We start from the raw sequence: 19462 nt of genomic DNA, 5'->3' as shown, positions 1-19462 counted from the left end.
GGAAGATGGTATTGATAAACTCACCATGCCCTCCCTTACCTCCCTTTCTTTGTTCATTCCTCCGCGTGCATTGTTCCATATATTCAATTGCAAACAATCGACTTGCCAGAACGTCATCGACCGAAGACGCGGATATCAATTGTTGTCGTGTGGAACAACAGCTGCAGAGCTTCCTCTGCCAGGTACAGCAGCCAAGAACTCAAGGCTCTCAACGAAGAACGGACCAGCAGGAAAGAACGGCCGCAAAGATGAAGGTCGTAGACTTCGTCCGCTCTCAATTCAAGAAGCTCCCTTATCCATCCGACGACTGCGCGGGCCGCACCATCATCGTCACGGGCTCCAACGTCGGCCTGGGCATCGAAGCGGCGCGGCACTTTGTGCGGCTCAACGCCGCTAAGGTAATCCTCGCCGTGCGCAGCACCGACAAGGGCGAGGCGGCCAAGACGGACATTGAGCTCACGACGGGCCGGCGCGACGTGCTCGAGGTGTGGCCGCTGGACCAGGCGTCGTTTGAGAGCGTAAAGGAGTTTGCGGCGCGCGCAGACAAGCTGCCGAGACTGGATTTCGCGGTGCTGAACGCGAGCATTGCGACGAACAAGCAGGTTGATGCCGAAGGGTGGGAGAGCACGATTACGGTGAATGTGCTGAGCACGTTCTTGCTGGGGTTGAAGTTGTTGCCGGTGCTGAGGAGGACGGGCAAGACGTATAATGTTACGCCCAAGATTGTGATTGTCGCTTCGGACGCGAGTCAAATGGTGAGTTTTTTTTTTGGTGGTTTTTCTGGCTTGTTCCTACCTCGACGATGTTTGGTCTCACGGAGATGTCATCCACTTACACGCATTGGTGCCCGGGCAGGCCAAATTCCACGAACGCAACGAGGAGGACATTTACAAGGCTCTCAACACCAACAAGAGCCTGACGGACCGGTACAACACGTCGAAGCTGATGCAGGTGATCCTGGCGCGGCAGATGGCCATCGCGGCGGACGCGTCCGGAAAGGGGCGGGTGCAGGTGACGACACTGAATCCGGGCCTCTGCTCGACGGCGCTGTTCCGCAACGTGCCTTTCCCGCTGACGATTGTCGTCAAAGTCGGGCTGAAGCTGCTGGCGCGGTCGGCCGAGGTCGGGTCGCGGTGCCTGACGGCGAGTGCGTTCGCCGGCGAGGAGGCCCACGGGCGGTACATGAGCGACTGCGTCGTCGTGCGGTTCCCCAAGGTCATGCAGGGCGAGGAGGGGGAGCAGATGCAGGGGCGGGTGTGGGAGGAGACTGTGGAGCTGCTGAATGGGGTTGATCCTGGGGTTTCGATGAATCTTTGATGATGTGTTGCTTTGGTGGTTGGTGACTTTTTTTTTTCCTTCGAAATGGACCATGGTTCGTATGATGTTTTTGATTGAGTCAATAATTTGCAAGATACCTTTTTGAACATGCGAACTGGGGATTGCTTCGTTTTCTCGTCTAAGTGTACAAATACCCTGCTTTGTACCATGAGCGCTGGCAACTCCAACGTCATCTCCAAACTTGGAAGGGCGTGGCCTAGGTAATGTGGAGGAGATACCCTCACAATGCCAAAACATTGATTCTTCCCGAAACTTAAATGTGCACGAGAACGGTATCTTGTAAGTGGGGCGTACAAAAGCCAGACCTTGGTATTTCGGGCTGTATAACTTGTATCACATATCATCCAGTTAGGAAGAATAAACTTCAATAAAGAGTGCTATATCCGTACCTACATTACCTTACTTGTGGACATGCACTATCCGTATAGAGTGCTAGGTTATCTCGAAAATGACGGAATTCCCTAGGAGAAATCCCATCAACTGCATCCCATCCCATCCCGTCGGCTCTTTGTTCATGGCCATTTCAAGCAACCACCTCACCTCGCCTTCAGGAACCCCATACCGAGTACATCATGCACCGGCAATATGGTGCTCACCGACCCCACAGTAGCTCCCTCCCGTCCCGTGGTCCCCGTGGTGCTAGGAGGTGCTTGTTTTCAGCAACTCCGACCACCCGCCCACAGGCGGACACTGCCTCGGCTTCTTGGGAGCTTCCCCAACTCTAAGTTTACCGGACCACGTCTTGGTCACAACTCACAACCATCCGTCTTTATTTCACATTTCTGTAGCAACTTTCTATTTCCCCTACATGTATCTGTAAAGATTCCTCACAATACTAATACCATAGAAACAAGTACATAAAGATCTTGTCGTCATCTCAAGTTCTCTTCATTTTCATTCTCACTTACGTCCACCCATCATCATCATCTAAGTGAAACACCTCAGCAACAATGGTTGGCCCTCCGCCCCTGAAAGGCATCAAAGTCCTCGAATTCGCCGGCCTCGCGCCAGGTCCCTTCGCAGGCATGCTCCTCTCCGACGCATGCGCCTCGGTCCTCCGCGTCGACCGCGCCCTCGAGGGAAGCCGCACCCCCTTACCGACGGAAGACATGCTAGCCCGCCACAAGGCCTCCGTCGCCGTGGATATAAAATCGCCCGCCGGCGTCGCCTTTGTCAAACGTCTCGCCGAAAAGGCCGACGTGCTCATCGACCCGTTCCGCCCCGGCGTGCTGGAGAAGCTGGGGCTGGGGCCCGAGGTCTTGGAGAAGGCGAACCGGGGTCTGATTTACGGCCGCATGACGGGGTTCCGAAGGGACGGGCGGTATAAAGATATGGCGGGGCATGATATCAACTACATCGCCGTGTCTGGGGCGCTGAGCATGCTCGGGAGGGAGGGGGAGAAGCCGCATCCGCCGTGGAATATTTTGGCTGATTTCGCGGGCGGGGGTGCGGTGCTGTTCCAGGGGATTCTGATGGCGTTGCTGGCACGGGAAAGGAACGGTGGTAAAGGCCAGGTTGTGGAGGCTAATATGGTGGATGGGTCGGCGTACCTCGCCACGTTCCCGCGGTTCGCGCTTAAGAACCCGCTGGGGGACAACGGGCGCGGGAGGAATATGCTTGATGGGGGATGTCCCTATTATGACACGTACGAGACCAAGGATGGCAAGTACTTTGCGGTCGGGGCGCTGGAGCCGCAGTTCTTTGCGGCGTTCATCAAGGGGCTCGGGTTGGCGGGGCAGGGGTGGGAAGAGGAGAGATTCGATCGGGAGAGGTGGGGGGAGCTGAGGAAGTTGTTCACCAAGATCTTCAAGAGTCGGACGAGGAGCGAGTGGGAGAAGGTGTTTGACGGGACGGACGCATGTTGTACGCCCGTGCTGGAGTATTACGAGCTCGAGACGGAGGCGGCGAGGGAAGGGGACCAGAGACCGGCGGTGACGTTGGTGGAGACGCCGTGTCTAGCTGTGGCGGAGGGCGAGGATGGAGGAGATCCGAGACGGGGGCAAGGGCCTGGTGTTGAGGGGGGAGGGTATGTTGGCGTTCCGCTTACGCCTGGTGATGGTGGTGAAAAGGCGCTTGAGGAGTGGCTTGGGTGGAAGAAGGGAAGGGAGTTTGAGGTTAGGGAGGGGACATGGGTGCTTAAAGAGAAGTCTAGGCTGTGAAATATAGGATCGAAGATTGATGTTGTGTAAGTATGTCTATAACAGTTGGAATATCCGGTAATCCAGCACGTCTGTATCACGCTCCACCTTTCTGGTGTCGTTCAACACGACCTACTTGCTATCCAAGACCTTATTCTCTCCACGTGAGATCTAGTCACCGTGCATCTAGACACACCATGTTAGCATTCTTATCTTCTCGGTATTGTATGACATTGCACTGACCTTTATCAATCATGGACCGGAACGTGAAGACGACGTGCTTCAACTCGGACTTGGTGGTGGGTTCGGCGGTGGTCGAGGAGAGGGGGGGTCTTTCCTCGACATGACCCAGCCAGCTGCTTTATGTATCGCGTAGATACAAAGGCTCAAGCGGTGCTCTGCTCAAAGTGTCAACCGATGATTCCGAGGCAGCGGAAGTTCTTTAGCATACCAACGCTCTCGTGGATGCAAGTGCTTGTATTCAGTGACTTCTCGTAAACGTGGACATGCTAAGTTTCTTAGAGACAACACCCCGCGTTATATGCAGTTGAAGCCAGTTTTATTAGAGGAAAGCTTTCCTAGGGAACCATTCTCTGAGCAAAGTCGCCTCTCTTCACATACACTCAACCGCGCGACCACTGCACCCTCCCGTCCTGTTCCCTGACCGCCACTACTGCCTCTTCTTTTCTTCTTGTCGGTGATGAGGATGTGGTAGTTTGAGGTGTTTTTTCTCTTGACCGACAGCACCTGTCCCTATGCCGGAAGCCGTTCCCGCCTGTGCCGTTCCGGGGAATAGGAAGTGTCACGCCAGGATGCCAAAAGTGGCTGTCATCTGTCTGCTCTGCATCCCAGCCCGTCGGAACCCAACGGCTCGTGCTCCCCGGCAGGACTGAGGACCTCTTTGGACTCGCCTATCAGAACGCAGGGTTGATTGAACGTGGGTGCAATGGATGGTGGCTCTCTGGGGCTGTGGCACTGCGTGTCTCTTGTTGTGCAGACTGTTTCCCGACTCACCGCCACGAGTTATGGCTGTCACAGAGGATGCGGAAAAAGCAAGTTGACCCTGACACTATACGTACCGACATAAAGGGAGAAGGCCTGTGGTGCATGGCATGTTCTATTTCTCTCCGTCGAAAGCTTCCTACATTTGATAGAGATAAGCCATGTACCTGGAGCCTTTGCGGACGTCCATCTAGTCACCAGTTCCTACTAGCTGAACGCATAGAGAACGACTTCTACCTAGGCTACCACAATCGACCAAGTGTTGAAGTGCCCTGCAATATCGTTTGATCGAGCTTCAAACATGTAATATTGTCTCCGTATGAAGCTGGTGGTGCCCTGAAGTTTCTGGGTGCCTCTTCGTCTTTCAACCTTGAGGCATGCCCAGGTAGCAATAGCATACGCGGTGTCGTTTTTGTAGTCCACATGTTTTATGCCAGTCCGCTCAATAGGCTGATACCCGAATCCAAGGGCTACTAGTTCCCCACGCGCTGCCTCCATGGCATATCAGGACTGATATCTAGGTTTGATCCCGCCGAAGGGCATTCGACTTCCATCAGCGTGCGTCCCAGCCAACGTAGACTCTGTTCAACAGACTAGTCGCAGAAGCGGTCACCATCACCGCAGCTTTCTTGTACGAGATTTCCCACATTCTTTGGAGGATATCTCACAGAACCTTCTGAACCAACTCAACTGTATCGAAGAAGGCTTCCCGCTCAGTGTCGACCTTGGTGAGCCCTAATCCAAGCACGAGCGTTCTGCGATCCTCGGGATCTCTCGTGGACATGAGACTAGCAATCTGTGCGGCGTAGAGCTGTCCTAGAGTTTCCCTCTCATCACCTCCACCGCCGAGAAGAGTTTTGGGTGTGAGGTGCACTGAAGGGAGCAGGCCCCGGCTACTTGAAGGCAGGCTGAGGTCGACCATGCCGCCTGATGAAGCTTGCAGAGGTACTTGGATCTGACGAGTAGTTCAGTATGGTCAATTCCTAAAAGACATTGAAGACCTACCCATTGTGAGAGCTTGCCGTCTTGTGAAATTGTCAATACAAACTTGTCGGAAAAGGAGACTGAAGTGACTTCGGTAGGGACGCCATTCACTGTTCCCGTTTCCTGCCTGTTCCGGGCGGGGAAGGCCTCTTCTCTGATTCCTTGAGGTTCCATCGTGTTGGCTGTTTTAGGGGTCGTTTTGGGTTGGATATAGTGTTTAAGACTCAAGCTTCTGAAGGTTTGGGAAGTGGTTTTATAACTTGATCGTGTGTGTATGTGTAATGTAGATCGTTTGTTGAAGTCTTAAGTTGGACTCGCAGGGCCATTTCGGAGTGCAGTGAGGGACCTGTCGAATCCACAGCAGCGGGCAACAGGGATTGAGGTGGAGATCGCCCCGCACTAAGCCCAAAGTAGCCGAAGAGCTGGCGGTCAGCACGGCAGAACCTTTTCCATCCAAAAATTTCCAGAATTTGGCAGCGCAATTCAGTGATCTTCAGCGTGGAGTGAGAGAATCGTGAGATTTACTTCATGTGCATCTCCTAATCTTGATACCCTTATGAAAATGCCAATTTCTTGGAGGCATTAACAATTGTTTTATGACGCATTATCCCAAAATTTGATCCGTTTTCTGGACTTTGGTGGCTTGATCTAATCTCACCTGGGTCAGCAACGAAAGTCAGTCTCATCCGCCTAGCTTTGTCTTGTGAGGTGAGAGAAGCCAAAGAAGCAACATCGGTTTTCTGCTCCAGTTCAGAACAACACCACACACCACAAAGAATCTCCATTGAAGACAACCAGAAGTTGTCATCATTTAAGATGGGCAAATTCGTCCCCAGACAACGAAAGCACAAGGTGCTCGCCCGTGAGAGGGCCAAGGAGAACGGCACTATTCCGGACTCGAATGCGGATGAGATTCTCCCGGAGGAGCATAAGCGTCTACAGGATAAGAGAGCGCAGCTCAAGGCCGAATTACAAGGAGACGGCGCCAAGGCCAGCGGCAAGAAGGCCAAGCGTTTGGAAAAGTACATCACCAACAAGCTTCGTAAAGATGAGAATCGCGAAATCCTCGCCAAGCTCGCGCAGCAAAAGGTTGATACGAGCCTGTTCTCGAGTACGAAAACTCTCGGTCAGGGTAAGGAGTCCAAACGCCAGGCTTTGACTAGGGCATTGCGGGAGAAGAACGCCGGATTGAACGTCGACGCGGATGCGGAGGAGCTGCTTTATGAAGAGAGGGAAGAGGCACCCGAGGCGGATTCCGATGATAGCGAAGACGAGGCTCCAAAGGCGCCCAAGCCGCAAGCTCCCAAGGCCGCAGTCAAAGCATCTGCGCCAGTACCAGAAGCGAAATCAAAGTCAACACCAGTAGTTCCTCCGCAAGCAGCAGCGCCAGCACCAGCACCAGCCCCTGCATTGAAGCCGGAATCGCAACCCGCCGCATCTGTGGGATCTGGTCTTAAGCGCCCGCTGGACATCGATGAGTCGGGACGACCAGTGCTTCAGAAGCGTCAAAAGAGAGGCGGTGTTACGTCTAAATTCTCCATTGCCGAGCCGGAGAAGGCGAAGGATGCCGAGGACGACTGGAGTGGCTTCAGCGATGACCCAGAGGAGAAATCAAGCGATGAGGAGGACGTTTCCGCAGAGGAGTCTGGAGAATCAAGCGAAGGTTCCGAAGAGTCAGAAGAAGACGACGAGGACGAAGATGATAGTGAGGACGACGAAGGGGATTCTATTAGCACAAGGCAATCTGCATTCAAGGCCTGGGCTCTTGCGCAAAGAAACGAAGCCCTTGGTTTCGAATCAACAACAGAGGCCTCTACAGCACTGGAAATTCCTAGACCAGAGAATTTTGAGCCACGCCCGCTTGAGCAGGAACCACTGCCCCAGGAACTACAGCCGACGACAAACCTTGCACGCAAAGCATATGCTGTCACTGTGACGAGAACGCCGGAGATCCAGGAAGTCCGCATGAAGCTCCCGGTTGTTGCCGAGGAACAGAAAATCATGGAGATGATTCACAACAACGACATCGTCGTCGTGTGCGGTTCTACAGGTTCTGGTAAGACGACCCAGGTGCCGCAGTTCTTGTATGAGGCTGGTTATGGTTCTCCTGGCTCTGCTACTCCGGGCATGATTGGTGTCACGCAGCCTCGACGAGTTGCTGCCGTGAGCATGTCAAAACGTGTTGCCCAAGAATTGGGTGACCACTCGGACAGAGTCGGATACCAGATTCGATTCGAGGGTACAGCTTCGGCTAAGACGGCCGTCAAGTTTATGACGGATGGTGTGTTGCTGCGAGAGATGGCGCAAGACTTTTCTCTAAAGAAGTACTCGGCAATCATCATCGATGAGGCCCACGAAAGAAGTGTCAACACAGATATCCTCATTGGAATGCTGAGTCGTATCAACAACATCCGCAAGGGTGATGACAAGGTCGATCCATCGATCAAACCGCTCAAGATCATCATCATGTCCGCGACCCTGAGAGTCGAAGACATGACCAACAATACCACACTATTCCCCACCCCGCCCCCTGTTGTCGAGGTCGAAGGCCGACAGCATCCCGTCACGATTCATTTCGCGAGGCGCACGCAGTCCGACTTCGTCGAGGAGGCCTTCAACAAGATTATGCGTGGTCACAGGAAGCTGCCGCCCGGAGGCTTCTTGGTGTTCCTTACTGGTCAAAACGAGATCAGGTACCTGAGCAAGCGGCTGAGGGAAGCATTTGGTGGTTTCACAGAAGCCAGCGCGCCCAAGGTCCAGATCTCGGCCACCGACGCGCCTATGGAGGTCGAAGATGTCGACTTTGGTGAGGTTGAAGATACCATCGCTGCCGACATTGACGACGGCCTCGACGAGGACGAAGACATGGAGCACGAGGACGACAAGGAGTTTGAGATTGAAGGAGAGGAGGGAGAGACGGGGCCTATGAAGATGCAAGTCTTACCTCTTTACTCTCTCTTGCCGACCAAAGAACAGATGAGAGTATTTGAGGATCCTCCCGAAAATCATCGCCAAGTTATCCTGGCAACCAACGTTGCGGAAACCAGTTTGACGATTCCGGGCATCCGTTACGTCTTTGACTGTGGCCGCTCCAAAGAACGACAATACGATCGCTTCAGCGGAGTACAAACCTACGAAATCGGCTGGATCAGCAAGGCCAGTGCCAGCCAGCGTGCTGGTCGTGCTGGTCGTACGGGACCCGGCCATTGCTACAGACTCTACTCCTCGGCCGTCTACGAGAGAGACCTGCCCGAGTTCACAGACCCCGAAATCTTGCGGATGCCCGTCGACGGCGTCGTGCTCCAGCTCAAGTCAATGAACCTCTCCAACGTCGTCAACTTCCCCTTCCCGACGCCGCCGAACCGCATGGGTCTCCGCCAGGCCGAGAAGCTGCTCACCTACCTCTCGGCCATCGCACCGGAAGGCCAAATCACGAAAATCGGATCGACAATGTCCATCTTCCCGCTCTCGCCCCGCTTCGCCCGCATCCTCCTCGTCGGTCACCAGCACGACTGCCTGCCGTACACCATCATGATGGTGGCGGCGCTCTCGGCCGCCGAGGTCTTTGTCCCGGAACACCAGGCGATCCCCTCCCTCGCCGCGCGCGATGAGTCCGAGTTCCGCCGCACCGCCGACATCATTGCCGAGGACCGCCAGGCCAACATCAGACGCCTCTTCAACGCCGCGCACAAGAACTTCTGCTACCTGGACGACAGGTCCGACGCCATCAAACTCCTCCAGGTTGTCGGCGAGTACGCCCACGACCCGACGGAGAAGTGGTGCGAGGACCATTTTGTCCGGCACAAGGTCATGAAGGAGGTGACGCAGCTGCGCCAGCAAATCACTGAGCTCCTCCGCGCCAACATCCCCGCCTTCAAGAACCTCAAATACCAGGACCGGCTCGACGCCCCCTCGGACAAGCAGGTCGCCTACCTCAAGCAGATGGTGGCCGCCGGCTTCATCGATCACGTCGCCCTTCGCGCCGACAAGGCCCCCGTGCCGCCCGAGGTGACGCGCAAGCCCGGCCGCGCCATCGACGTGCCCTACATCCCGCTCTCGCCGCTCGGCGTTGGCCACGGCGCCGAAAAGTACATCTACATCCACCCGACGTCGCCGCTTGCCCACCTCAGCCCGGCCGAGTGTCCCGAGTTCGTCGTGTACTCGCAGCTTCAGCGCGCGACGCAGAGCGCGGACGTGAACAAGACGCCCAAGACGAGGATGCTCGCGCTCACGGACGTCACGGGCGGGCAGCTCGCGAGCTTGGCCAAGGGTACGCCGCTCGTGAGCTACGGAAAGCCGGTGAAGGAGATTTCGTCCACGGCGAATACGCGCGAGGTGTGGGTTGTGCCGTATCTCAGGGCCGAAGGGGTTGGTGGTCAGGGGTGGCCGTTGCCGATGAAGAAGGTCGTGCAGCGCAGGGTTGCTGGGAAGGGTTGGGTTGTTGAATGAAACGCGGGGGAATTTTAAAAAGTTGGTATAAGCATATTTCAAAAGAATAGAATGGGACACAAAGACATTCACTGTTATTACATCATCTCCACCTTAAGGCGACAACGAATCGTTGATCTGCGAGGGAAAGACCGGCTTCTCTCAGTAAGTCGGAAATCCAACACGCCATCAACCAGAGTCAGTCTCTTGTCCCTCTGATTCAGTTATTTGCCAGTCAAACCGGCAGAGCCGCTTCCACATGAGCGAATCGGGTAGAACGGTACCTTTGGACGGAAACTCCTCCTCGCCCCAATGCCAAACCTTCCAAAACAAGAGTCAAAACCAACCGGTGATTCAAACACGTGGCGAGCTGGGCGGTAGAATCGGTTCACATCCTGAACCTTCTTGTTCCGAGACAAAGGGGGGGGGGCACTCTTCAGTCAGTATGGACCATGCGTTCTCCTCCCTCCCTTCTCCGTCTTCCGCTTTCATCGGCTCGTTTGCGGGTGAGCGGTGGTTTGGAGGGTTGGAGGGGGAAGGGGAGGGGCTAACCTGAGATTGAGGCCTCGAGTAATACACGGCACACTCTCGGACACGGGTGTCCCAAAGGAAAACTTCGGACGAAGGAAATTGTGAAGCGGGTAAAGCTGCAGATGCACGCCCGTGGCCGGGCCCGAGCGAGAGACTTGACTTGTACTGTTTTTCCTTCGAGAAGGATGTTTTCCGTTTGTTCTAGTGTCGTTGTGTAGCCGATTCTATTCGCTCGCCGAAATTATACCAAATTTCTCATTTCTTTAACGAAGCCTGAATGAAGACAGGACGCGGGGTACAAACTACTGATATCGTGACGATAACGACAAGCTTTGCTTGTTGCTGATTCATACGCCAAACCTTTTCTTATTTACATCGCCGTTCCGGTTAGAATTCACTCTTCTGCTTGGGTCGTGGTTTAGAGAGCTCTTGCTCGTTTCGCTGTCCTGCCTTACATCAATAATAGCATAGGGTCGTCGTTGTTTGAAGGAAGCCACCTTTCCCCCCTTCCGGACCGGGCTCCGATGATATTGCAACAGCAGAAGTCGACCTGGAAGGAAAACGAAGCTCTCATTGACGAATGCATGAGTGTTCTCCGAGAAATTGAGATGAAAATGACACTCTTCTCAGGCGTCGCCGTCGTCACCGGCGCTGCTTCAGGTAAGGTCACATAGGTTTCTTCGAAACTTACACGGCGTATATCCAGTCATGGTTTGAAGGAATTAAAGAGAAATCTGGAAACTAGATTAACGTAATAAATAGGAATCGGCCGTCAGGTGGCAACTTCATTCGCCCGCGAGGGCTGCAAGCGCATCGCCCTTCTCGACAGAGATGAGGACGGCGCGCTGGAGACCGCTCGCATGTGCCGGGAGGCCAATGGGGAGACACGCACTTTCGTCATGGAGATTGACAACCGCAACGATGAGGACATTGCTTCGTGCATGGAGAACGTCGTGGAAGAATGGGGCCGGATCGACTATGCAGTCAACTGTGCAGGTGAGAACTCTCCGTCTTGACACAACTCCCTTCCAGATCTCCTCTGAAATCTATGTTGCATTACCATGTAAGATAATAATTGGAGAGATTATTGACGCTACTTTGAAGGCATGTTTGGACCAAAAGCACCGTCACACCTCTTGACGCCCGCGGAGTTTGACGAAATCACCAACATCAACTACCGCGGTACATGGTTGTGCTCGCGGGCGGAGCTCACGCACATGATCAAGCAAGAATCCATGAAGACACACGACGGCAGACCAGGGAACCGGGGCGTCATTGTCAATGTCGCGAGCAATCTGAGTCTGGTCAGCCGACCAGAGACACGTGAGTCTGAGCCGAGAATCCCTTTTTTTCCCCATGCGTGAAGTGCAATAGCTGACATCGTGGTAGCGGCCTATAACGCTTCCAAGGCGGCCATTCTCAGCATGACCAGAAGTGATGCTATCGATGTGGGTTCCCATTCTGCAATAGAAAGACTTATCGAGTTTCCTGTCTAAATATCTCGTAGTATGCAAAGTACAATATCCGCGTCAACTGCGTGTGTCCAGGGATTATTGAGTAAGTCCGGGAGTAACTGGATGAATGTTGCTGATCACGAGGACTGACTGAGACGCTCAGCACGCCCATGACGAGCGAAGTCTCGCCAGATGATCCCATCATCGCAGTAGCGCCTATGAAGCGGAAAGGAACGCCGCAAGAAGTCGCCGATGCCGTCTTATTCCTCTGCAGTTCCAAGGCATCATTTATCCACGGCGCCTCGTTATCCGTCGATGGCGGCTACGTTATCAACTAGGATGGATCCTTATTGGGTCCCTTCGTGTTACACATTGGATTATCAAAAGGAGGATGGGTTTCAGGAAGACACAGGAAGAGAGAGAGAGAGAGAGATGGAGAAAAGATTGCCCATAGAGAAAAGTGGCTTTGAAGAAGCTAGTTTAAACTGAAGCCTGGCGAGCAGATTGAGATCAGTGAATAGATCTCACTGTTGGGAGACCATCGATGCATTGCCACAGTGTGTATATATAGTCACTCACAATTCATAGTCAACTCATGGCGTTCATGTTGAAATTGCTCACAGCTGTAATGTTTGCGTGCTGGGACTATTGAAGTTGGAAGCACGAAACGTAGCACGCGCAATTTCCTACGTAGTCTTGGCAGAAAATACAAATGTCTCCGAAACATATTATATTTGTTGAGTGATGTTTGGGCGGTGATCTACTCATGGGATATATTCTAGTGTCAGAATGGAAAGACTAGTGGTAACGCGATACGACGCAAGTCAAAGTATCCGAAAAGTCTCCATGATCTACATTTTCCCCAGGCTATATGTAAGACTTCCTTCGCTCACTACATCAAAAGTAATAATCTCAGCAAAAAAACCTAATTAAGAATAACCATCACTAAAAATGATATCTACAACACCAAAAATCCTCATCGTCGGCGCAACAGGCCAGACGGGAAGCGCAACAATCGCAGCCCTCGCCTCAACCCCCAACCCGCCCCAAATCCTCGCCCTCACCCGCTCTCCATCCTCTCCCAAATCTCAAGCCCTCCTCAAGCTATTCACAGACCACTCATCATCACCACCAATAACCCTCATCCAAGGCACGCCCGAAAACCCAACCCCAATCTTCGCCTCCCACCCAGACATTTCCGCCCTCTACCTCGTGACCGTCCCGCCCGGAGACGAAGCGCAAGCCATACCCCTCATCGACGCAGCCATAGCCCACAACGTCCCACACATTGTCTTTTCGAGCGTCGACCGCGGAGGCGACGAGCGCTCGTGGACGAACCCGACGCCCGTGCCGCACTTTGCGGCGAAGCACCGCGTCGAGGTGTACCTCCGCGACAAGACGCGCGGCACGGCTACAAAATGGACGATTCTGAGGCCGGTGGGGTTCATGGATAATTACCGTGCTGAGGCGGGGGTCATGGGGTCCGTTATGGGCGGGCTATGGGCGACGATGCCGGCGGGTGGGAGGAAGATGCAGCTTGTCAGCGCGAGGGATATCGGGCTCTTTGCGGCTCGAGCTCTGACGGAAGGTCCTGAGGGCGGATGGGGTGGTAGGGCGCTAGGGCTCGCTGGGGATGAGATTGGGTTCGACGAGGCGGAGGAGGTGTTTGAGAGGGTTGTTGGGCAGAAGATGCCGAAGACGTGGGGGGTTGTCGGGCGGGCTGTGAGGTGGGCTTTTGAGGATGCCGGGAGGAGTATGGAGTGGTTTGAGGAGGAAGGGTATAGGGCTGATGTTGTGATGTTGAAGGGAATAGAGCCGAGGTTGCAGAGCTGGGAGACGTGGTTGAGGGAGAGTAGTGGGTGGGTGAAGGGTGATGAGGAGGAGGAGGAGGAGGAGGAGGAGTAGGAGTAGAATAAAGGGGTTCAAGAGAGGTCACATGGAGATTAGCAATGACGGTTGATACCATTTTGCAGGAGTTTTGGAGAGTGCCGAAGACCATAGATTTCAAGTCTCGCCTTGATATAGTATAAAACAAAGCAAATACGAGAGACGGTTCTGAGTCGCCTCTTTTCTATTTATATGGCATGCTAGATTGTGGCATTGTAAGCGTAGGCAAGCCCATTCCACTGCGCAGGACGCTTGAAAATACGAGCAGGACAAGCCGCAAGGCTCTAAAGCCGATGGGTCATCCTCATTTCTCAACAACAAGCACGTGAGCCGTATGTTCGGAGGGTTAATCGGGCTGCAGAGGCCCCGACTGGACAGTGAAGTCTCCTGTTTATTTCGGGATCCAAATCCGATTCCTTGACCGGTTGTCTCATCGTTGTTTTTGTCTCTCTCTCGGAACCGTAGAAAGCATGCTTTTCTGAATGAAAAAGGGGTATCATTACTAAATCAAAACGCCATATATGAGTGAGCCGAATCCGACTTGTCTTCTTTTTTATCCTCCTCCTCCACAACAACACCAACCTCACGAAGACGGACCAGGCGTCGTAGCCGGCGTCGCAATCTTGCTCTTCTTCCTCTTCGGCTTCGGCCCATTGGGCGTCTTGGGACTCTTCCCCTCCTTCCCCTCCTTCTTAGCCTCCTCGGCCAGTTTGGTATTAATCACCGGCTTCGGCTGCGCCTGCGAAGCCTGCTGCGACGACGACGACTGCGACTGCGACGGCGGCGGCGGCGGGGCAATCTTGTCCTTGCGCCCCGTGCTCGCGAAGTGGAAGTCGCCGGGCCTGCCCGTGATGGGGTTCTCGTCAAAGTAGTCGCCGCCGTGGCGCATGTGGATCGCAAAGGACTCCTCCGCCAACCTGTCGAGCGCGTTTGCCGTCGAGTCCTTTTTGTTATTGGTTGATTTGTTGGCGCCCGTCGAGGTCTTGCTGCCGTTCGTTGCCCCTTCGGCGGCGGGTATGTCTGCTGCTGCCGCTGCCGCTCCTCTGTCCTTTGCGCGGGAGAGGGCGGAGGGTGGCGTCGGTTGAGTGTAGACGTGGCCTAGGGATGGCGTCCATTTACGTACGCTGTCGGCAGCGGGGAGAACTTTTTTCATTGATTCGGCAATTGATTCCTGTTGTTATAGTTAGGCTCCATCGTCTTTCTCAAAAAATATAGTGCCATCTCTTTCGTGAGAGGGAAGGAGAAACCTACAATCCTCGAGCTGAGAAGATCGCCCAACGTCGGCGCCTGATAGATATTCTCCCCGACGACAAAGTAGTACGCCAGGGGCTTAGTCTCCATGCGCCCGCGGTCGAGGTTCTTCTGCCTCGTCTGCTTGACAATCGTCCACACGCCCGTGCCCATGACCATGTCGGCGGGGGCGTGCAGGACCCTGAACTCGAGGCCAGCCATCTTGTCGAGCTCGCTCTCGAACGCCTCGCGCGTGGCGAGGTTCTTGAGGAGAGCCGGGTTGAACATGGCCTGGTTCGTGATGACGGCGTTGTTGGACTGGCGGTCAAAGAAGGGCGACTCGGCAAAGTAGAAGAGCACACTGTTGGAGTGGATGCCCTGCATCGAGGCCGCGATGTCGGGGGCACGCCATTGGATCTCGTCCAGGGGCGGGTCGTTTGGGTTGGCCATTTCTTGGGGAGATAAGGGAAGTCGTTCGGTTCGTTGGAGGGTGGTGTGTTCGATTGAGGTTGTTGACGAGTTCGTGTTGTGCTGTGTAGGCGTGCGTGAGTGACGTTGGGAGGGCCTGATTGCGGAGCTTTCTGAGCCGGAGAACCTAAGCTCTCCAACTTTTGTATCGTGGGGCCGGCCGGAGCTTGTTCGACTCCAGGGGCTGGATCGACAGGGGTGTTTTGCGGGGGCTGTCACGTGATGCTCCTGCCTGCCGACAACCTCCAAACTCCAAGCTCCAAGACCTTGAAGTTTGAAATGACCCAGTCTATCCGTACTACGTAACGACAACCATTATCAAATTCCAACAACACAGATCAAACTCCCATCCCACAAAATATCACCGCAAAAAGAAAAAAAAAAAAAAAAAAAAACAGCACAGCATCGATACCCAAAGAAGAACATCAAATCAACTCGAAGACCGCTCCCCTAAAAAATGGACCTCCTCTCGAGCGTCCGCAAATCCGGCTCCCGCGGCGGCGTCAACTTCAGCTGGGACGAAGTCGCCAACTCCTCCCATCGCGAAAACTACCTCGGCCACAGCCTCAAAGCCCCCGTCGGCCGCTGGCAAAAGGGCCGCGACCTAAACTGGTACGCGAAAGGCGATGACGACGCCGGCGCGATAGAAGGCGAGACGGAACAAGAGAGGCAAGAGCGCGAGCGGAAAGAGGAGCTGCGGAAGATCAAGGAGGCCGAGGAGGATGCGCTTGCGCGCGCGCTGGGGTTGCCTGTGCCGCAACGGGATTCGTCGGGCGCGAATGCGGTTGAGGTGAGCGGGGCTAGAGGTCTCGGCGGTGGTGTTGGTGGTGCTGGTGATGTGAAGCCGCTAGAGGAGGAAGGGGCCAAGGGTGGGCTTGTTGTTAGTGAGAAGAGGGAGCGGAGAGATCGTGATGAGGATAGGGAGAGAAGGCGGAGGCGGAGTCGGAGTCGTAGCCCCCGAAGAGAGAGGAGGAGGGATGGCGAGAGGAGACGGAGTCGGGATCGGGGTGGGGAGCGCGGGGAGGAGAGGCATCATCATCATCGCCGCGGCGAAGGGAAGGAGCATGGTGGTCGGGAGCGGAGAGAGCGCGATCGTGACCGTGACGAGGGACGGGAGAGGCGGCACCATCGCAAGGCGAGAAGCCGGAGCCGTGAGGTTGAGGGTGAGCGAGAGCGCGGACCGAGAGAGCATCGTCGGCGGAGTAGGAGTAGAGAGGGTCAGCGGCCGCGGTCGAGGGACCGCCGGCGCAGTCCGGATGAGCGTCGCCGATGAAGGCCGGTAGATTACAGTGATTCCTGTGACCGAGGAGACAAAACAATGATACCCCTGTCACTTTTGATGCGCAAACAAGCGCAATTTGAACACACAGTCCACAGGAGCACCCGCTGTCAAATTGGCGTTGAACGGGAACCAACAATCAATACGTGCCTGGTCACAATGTCATCGAATGCGTATCTACAACGCATTATGATTTGACAGGGACGTTTTGACTAGTGACTTTGCGATGACAGAATCCCATTTCAGGACTCATCTTCAACCTGGTCTGCGGATTGATCCAGCCGTTGAGGCTCAACTAAATGCCGACATCTACCTCACTATACCTATTGTTCATCAACCTGAACGCCATTTTGCAATAACTCCAATCCCGTCATTGACAGTACAAAATCTCAAACACAGCTCAAGCGCTGAACGATGTCACGTAGTACTATCAGTCGTTAGTACACTTCCTTGAAGTCGCAAGCAAGGATAATCTTACAGTGAGTACGGCGTCGTCTGCAGTAGCATCATCATACTGCGGCACGTAAACGTACAGAATCAAAGCATGGTCGTCCGCAAAAGCAGCAACGACTCTCCCCTCGAGCCGCCCTACACTCAACACCCGGCTCCAGTCCTTGCCATCCACCCTCACCGTCGCCCACTTCTCCGGGCCGCCCTCCTTGAACTTGACACTCGGATGCTCATCAACAGGCATCTCCAGCTGCGTGGGGTCCAGCTCCGGATTGACGAGCCCGGACCACGTACTCGAGACGTCGACGGCCTCGGTGGCGATCCGGAGCTTCAGGTTACCAAACATGTTGGCGCTGAGCTCCAGCTTGGGACTCACGCGGGAGTTTGTGCCGGACGAGACGGCGAGCTTGGTGAAGCGGTCCGAGATGGCCTTGAGCTGGAGCAGAGGCGGCATGGTGATGTGCACGTCTGTCTCGCGCACCGTGGGCTGCATGATTGTCTCTACCGTCTCTGGATGCAGCACCCGCACGGGGATGTCCTGGGTGATGATCTTCTCGCGCTCGCGGCGCAGAGACGTCTCTAGATGCTCAGCTGCGAATCCTTGGTCGTCCTCGTCAAAAGGGTCATTTTCAAGACCGGCGTAGGCGGCATTGCGGCCCGGGAGAGCTGAACCCGAGGAGGCGTTCGTCGTGGTCGTGATGGTTATGGATAGTACGGGGATTCCATCCTTCTTGGTCAGACGCAGCGAGGCGGAGGTGCTGTTAAGTGCAGAACGTAGAGCACGTTGGAGGGGTTGCAGTGGCAGCTCTAGATTGATGGTGTTGTGCTCTTCGGCGGATTGGATATGATAGCTGTCAAAGATGAAGTCCATGGGTAGAGAACTGGGCCATGGTTCAGTAACTGTAGCTTCCGAACACGCTACCAGAGCCAGAGTGCAGCAATCTTACGACCAGACTTGAGAACCCGTGTCGGGAATGACGGTGAAGCGTGCCGTTTCATCGTCTAGGCGAACCCATGCGATCTTCTCGAGCGAGTTGAGAGCAGCGGTGAGCTCTGTAAAGCGGAGGGAACGGCGAGAGAGTCAACAAGAGAACCCAAAGTTGCATCAAAGACGGCTAGACGGCCGGCAAACGGGCAGGCATGGGGGTTGTGGGTTCAAACGCACTGGAAAAGGTACGGATGTTTTTGAGCTCCGTCTTGAATCGCATTTTCGAAATCTCGATCTCTCAAAGAGATGGCCGGCCGTCTGTCCGTACAGGATAAACCTTATAAGTACAGGGAGAACACAACACAGAAAGAGAACCCCCGGCTGCAATTGACTGGCGAATGGTGTGGGTTGTAGTTACAGGGCGGGGAGACACGGAGGGGGGGGGGGGGGGGAAGCTGATTGCCTCTTTTGGTGTAGACGCGTAAAGTGGAAAGAGAAACGACGCGATCTTGCCTTTCAAAGGTGTGGTGCAGACGGTGCAGTGCGGTGACAGTGTGGCACGCCGTCGTGCGTGGTGCTGCCACTGGCAAGGAAAAGGCACCGGGCAAAGGTGGTGCATGCCTGCCATACCTACGGAGTACCTACCATGCCTGCCGCCACGCTGCACTGCAAGCTGCTGCCAGCCACGATGGTCTGCAGAAAAACGGCACGGAAGTCTTTAGCGCGGGGCATCTACCCCTGCTTAGCGTACCCACATTGGGAGACCTCACCCCATTCACAGTTCGCGCCTACCCCGCCATCGCCTGAGGTCTACGGCGTTGCGCAAAAGATGGGAGGAGGGAGGAGGGCGAGACCGCGCTCTCTCTGATGGCTGGCCATTTGGACAATATCCCGACCGGCTTCGCTTCCCCCTCTTTTGCCTTTGATTCAAGATCTCGGGGAACTGGGTGGATGGTATGGACGTCAGTGGGTGTGTTGACTCTTTCAGAGTGACGTCGACGGGTGTGGAGGGTAAGTGTTAGTTGGTTGTTTTGCGTCACAGTGAAGAAGTGTCAGTCTGTCTAGACTGCCTGGCTTTTAGGCCGCCTCGATATCTTCACTTTCACCGTGAAATGAAGAAATAAAATGTGTTCAAGATCGTTATAAAAGCTGGGAATTCTTCGCAGGTATTGGACAAATGAAATCCGTCACCTATACCATCTGCTGTCTTATAAGACTGATGAGGCTTCGCCCAAGTCATGATGCTCCCGTCAAACTACTGTGTAAAGGCCTGGCTTGGTTGTCATAATGCCAGTCCCACCATCCGCTGTGATGCCTTCGTCTACCGGCCTCTCAAAACTACTGT

The 19462-nt window shown here is 54.6% G+C and overlaps 9 protein-coding genes across 9 annotated transcripts; 6 read left to right on the top strand and 3 right to left on the bottom strand.

Annotated features, from left to right (window-relative positions):
* Positions 1–31: 31 nt before the first annotated feature.
* BDP55DRAFT_658287 (short-chain dehydrogenase) lies at positions 32–1436 on the top strand. Its single transcript, XM_060574468.1, has 2 exons — positions 32–755; positions 856–1436. Exons 1-2 carry the CDS (start codon positions 249–251, stop codon positions 1315–1317), a joined length of 969 nt encoding a protein of 322 aa, XP_060431683.1. The 5' UTR covers positions 32–248; the 3' UTR covers positions 1318–1436.
* An 852-nt stretch (positions 1437–2288) lies between these two features.
* Positions 2289–3497, top strand: BDP55DRAFT_548460 (CoA-transferase family III; the record flags this gene model as incomplete). The annotated part of the gene is made up of 1 exon (XM_060568841.1): positions 2289–3497. One exon carries the CDS (start codon positions 2289–2291, stop codon positions 3495–3497), a length of 1209 nt encoding a protein of 402 aa, XP_060431682.1.
* A 1645-nt stretch (positions 3498–5142) lies between these two features.
* Positions 5143–5802, bottom strand: BDP55DRAFT_766881 (uncharacterized protein; the record flags this gene model as incomplete). The annotated part of the gene is made up of 2 exons (XM_060580974.1): positions 5484–5802; positions 5143–5433 (listed from the first exon to the last, which is right to left on the bottom strand). Exons 1-2 carry the CDS (start codon positions 5634–5636, stop codon positions 5143–5145), a joined length of 444 nt encoding a protein of 147 aa, XP_060431681.1. The 5' UTR covers positions 5637–5802.
* Positions 5803–6278: 476 nt separating this feature from the next.
* Positions 6279–9911, top strand: BDP55DRAFT_548505 (helicase associated domain-containing protein; the record flags this gene model as incomplete). The annotated part of the gene is made up of 2 exons (XM_060568844.1): positions 6279–6827; positions 6879–9911. 2 exons carry the CDS (start codon positions 6279–6281, stop codon positions 9909–9911), a joined length of 3582 nt encoding a protein of 1193 aa, XP_060431680.1.
* A 1124-nt stretch (positions 9912–11035) lies between these two features.
* BDP55DRAFT_766879 (short chain dehydrogenase) lies at positions 11036–12475 on the top strand (the record flags this gene model as incomplete). Its single annotated transcript, XM_060580973.1, has 6 exons — positions 11036–11081; positions 11184–11417; positions 11526–11744; positions 11811–11869; positions 11929–11978; positions 12039–12475. 6 exons carry the CDS (start codon positions 11036–11038, stop codon positions 12211–12213), a joined length of 783 nt encoding a protein of 260 aa, XP_060431679.1. The 3' UTR covers positions 12214–12475.
* A 317-nt stretch (positions 12476–12792) lies between these two features.
* On the top strand, positions 12793–13838 carry BDP55DRAFT_658278 (uncharacterized protein). Its single transcript, XM_060574467.1, has one exon. The coding sequence runs from the start codon at positions 12827–12829 to the stop codon at positions 13778–13780; it is 954 nt and encodes a 317-aa protein (XP_060431678.1). The 5' UTR covers positions 12793–12826; the 3' UTR covers positions 13781–13838.
* Positions 13839–14345: 507 nt separating this feature from the next.
* BDP55DRAFT_726878 (MED6 mediator sub complex component) lies at positions 14346–15442 on the bottom strand (the record flags this gene model as incomplete). The annotated part of the gene is made up of 2 exons (XM_060579211.1): positions 14346–14933; positions 15014–15442. The coding sequence occupies 2 exons, from the start codon at positions 15440–15442 to the stop codon at positions 14346–14348; spliced, it is 1017 nt and encodes a 338-aa protein (XP_060431677.1).
* Positions 15443–15828: 386 nt separating this feature from the next.
* Positions 15829–16823, top strand: BDP55DRAFT_658275 (kinase phosphorylation protein-domain-containing protein). The gene has a single exon (XM_060574466.1). It carries the CDS (start codon positions 15918–15920, stop codon positions 16731–16733), a length of 816 nt encoding a protein of 271 aa, XP_060431676.1. The 5' UTR covers positions 15829–15917; the 3' UTR covers positions 16734–16823.
* Positions 16824–16831: 8 nt separating this feature from the next.
* Positions 16832–18551, bottom strand: BDP55DRAFT_658274 (Hus1-like protein). Its single transcript, XM_060574465.1, has 4 exons — positions 18355–18551; positions 18137–18242; positions 17218–18070; positions 16832–17166 (listed from the first exon to the last, which is right to left on the bottom strand). Exons 1-4 carry the CDS (start codon positions 18395–18397, stop codon positions 17140–17142), a joined length of 1029 nt encoding a protein of 342 aa, XP_060431675.1. The 5' UTR covers positions 18398–18551; the 3' UTR covers positions 16832–17139.
* Between the last annotated feature and the right edge of the window lie 911 nt (positions 18552–19462).

This window comes from Colletotrichum godetiae (assembly GCF_030913485.1).
Source record: "Colletotrichum godetiae strain CBS 193.32 chromosome Unknown BDP55scaffold_13, whole genome shotgun sequence".
NCBI lineage: Eukaryota > Fungi > Ascomycota > Sordariomycetes > Glomerellales > Glomerellaceae > Colletotrichum > Colletotrichum godetiae.
Note: the sequence above shows the minus strand (reverse complement) of the source record. Positions and strands in the feature narration are given on the sequence as shown.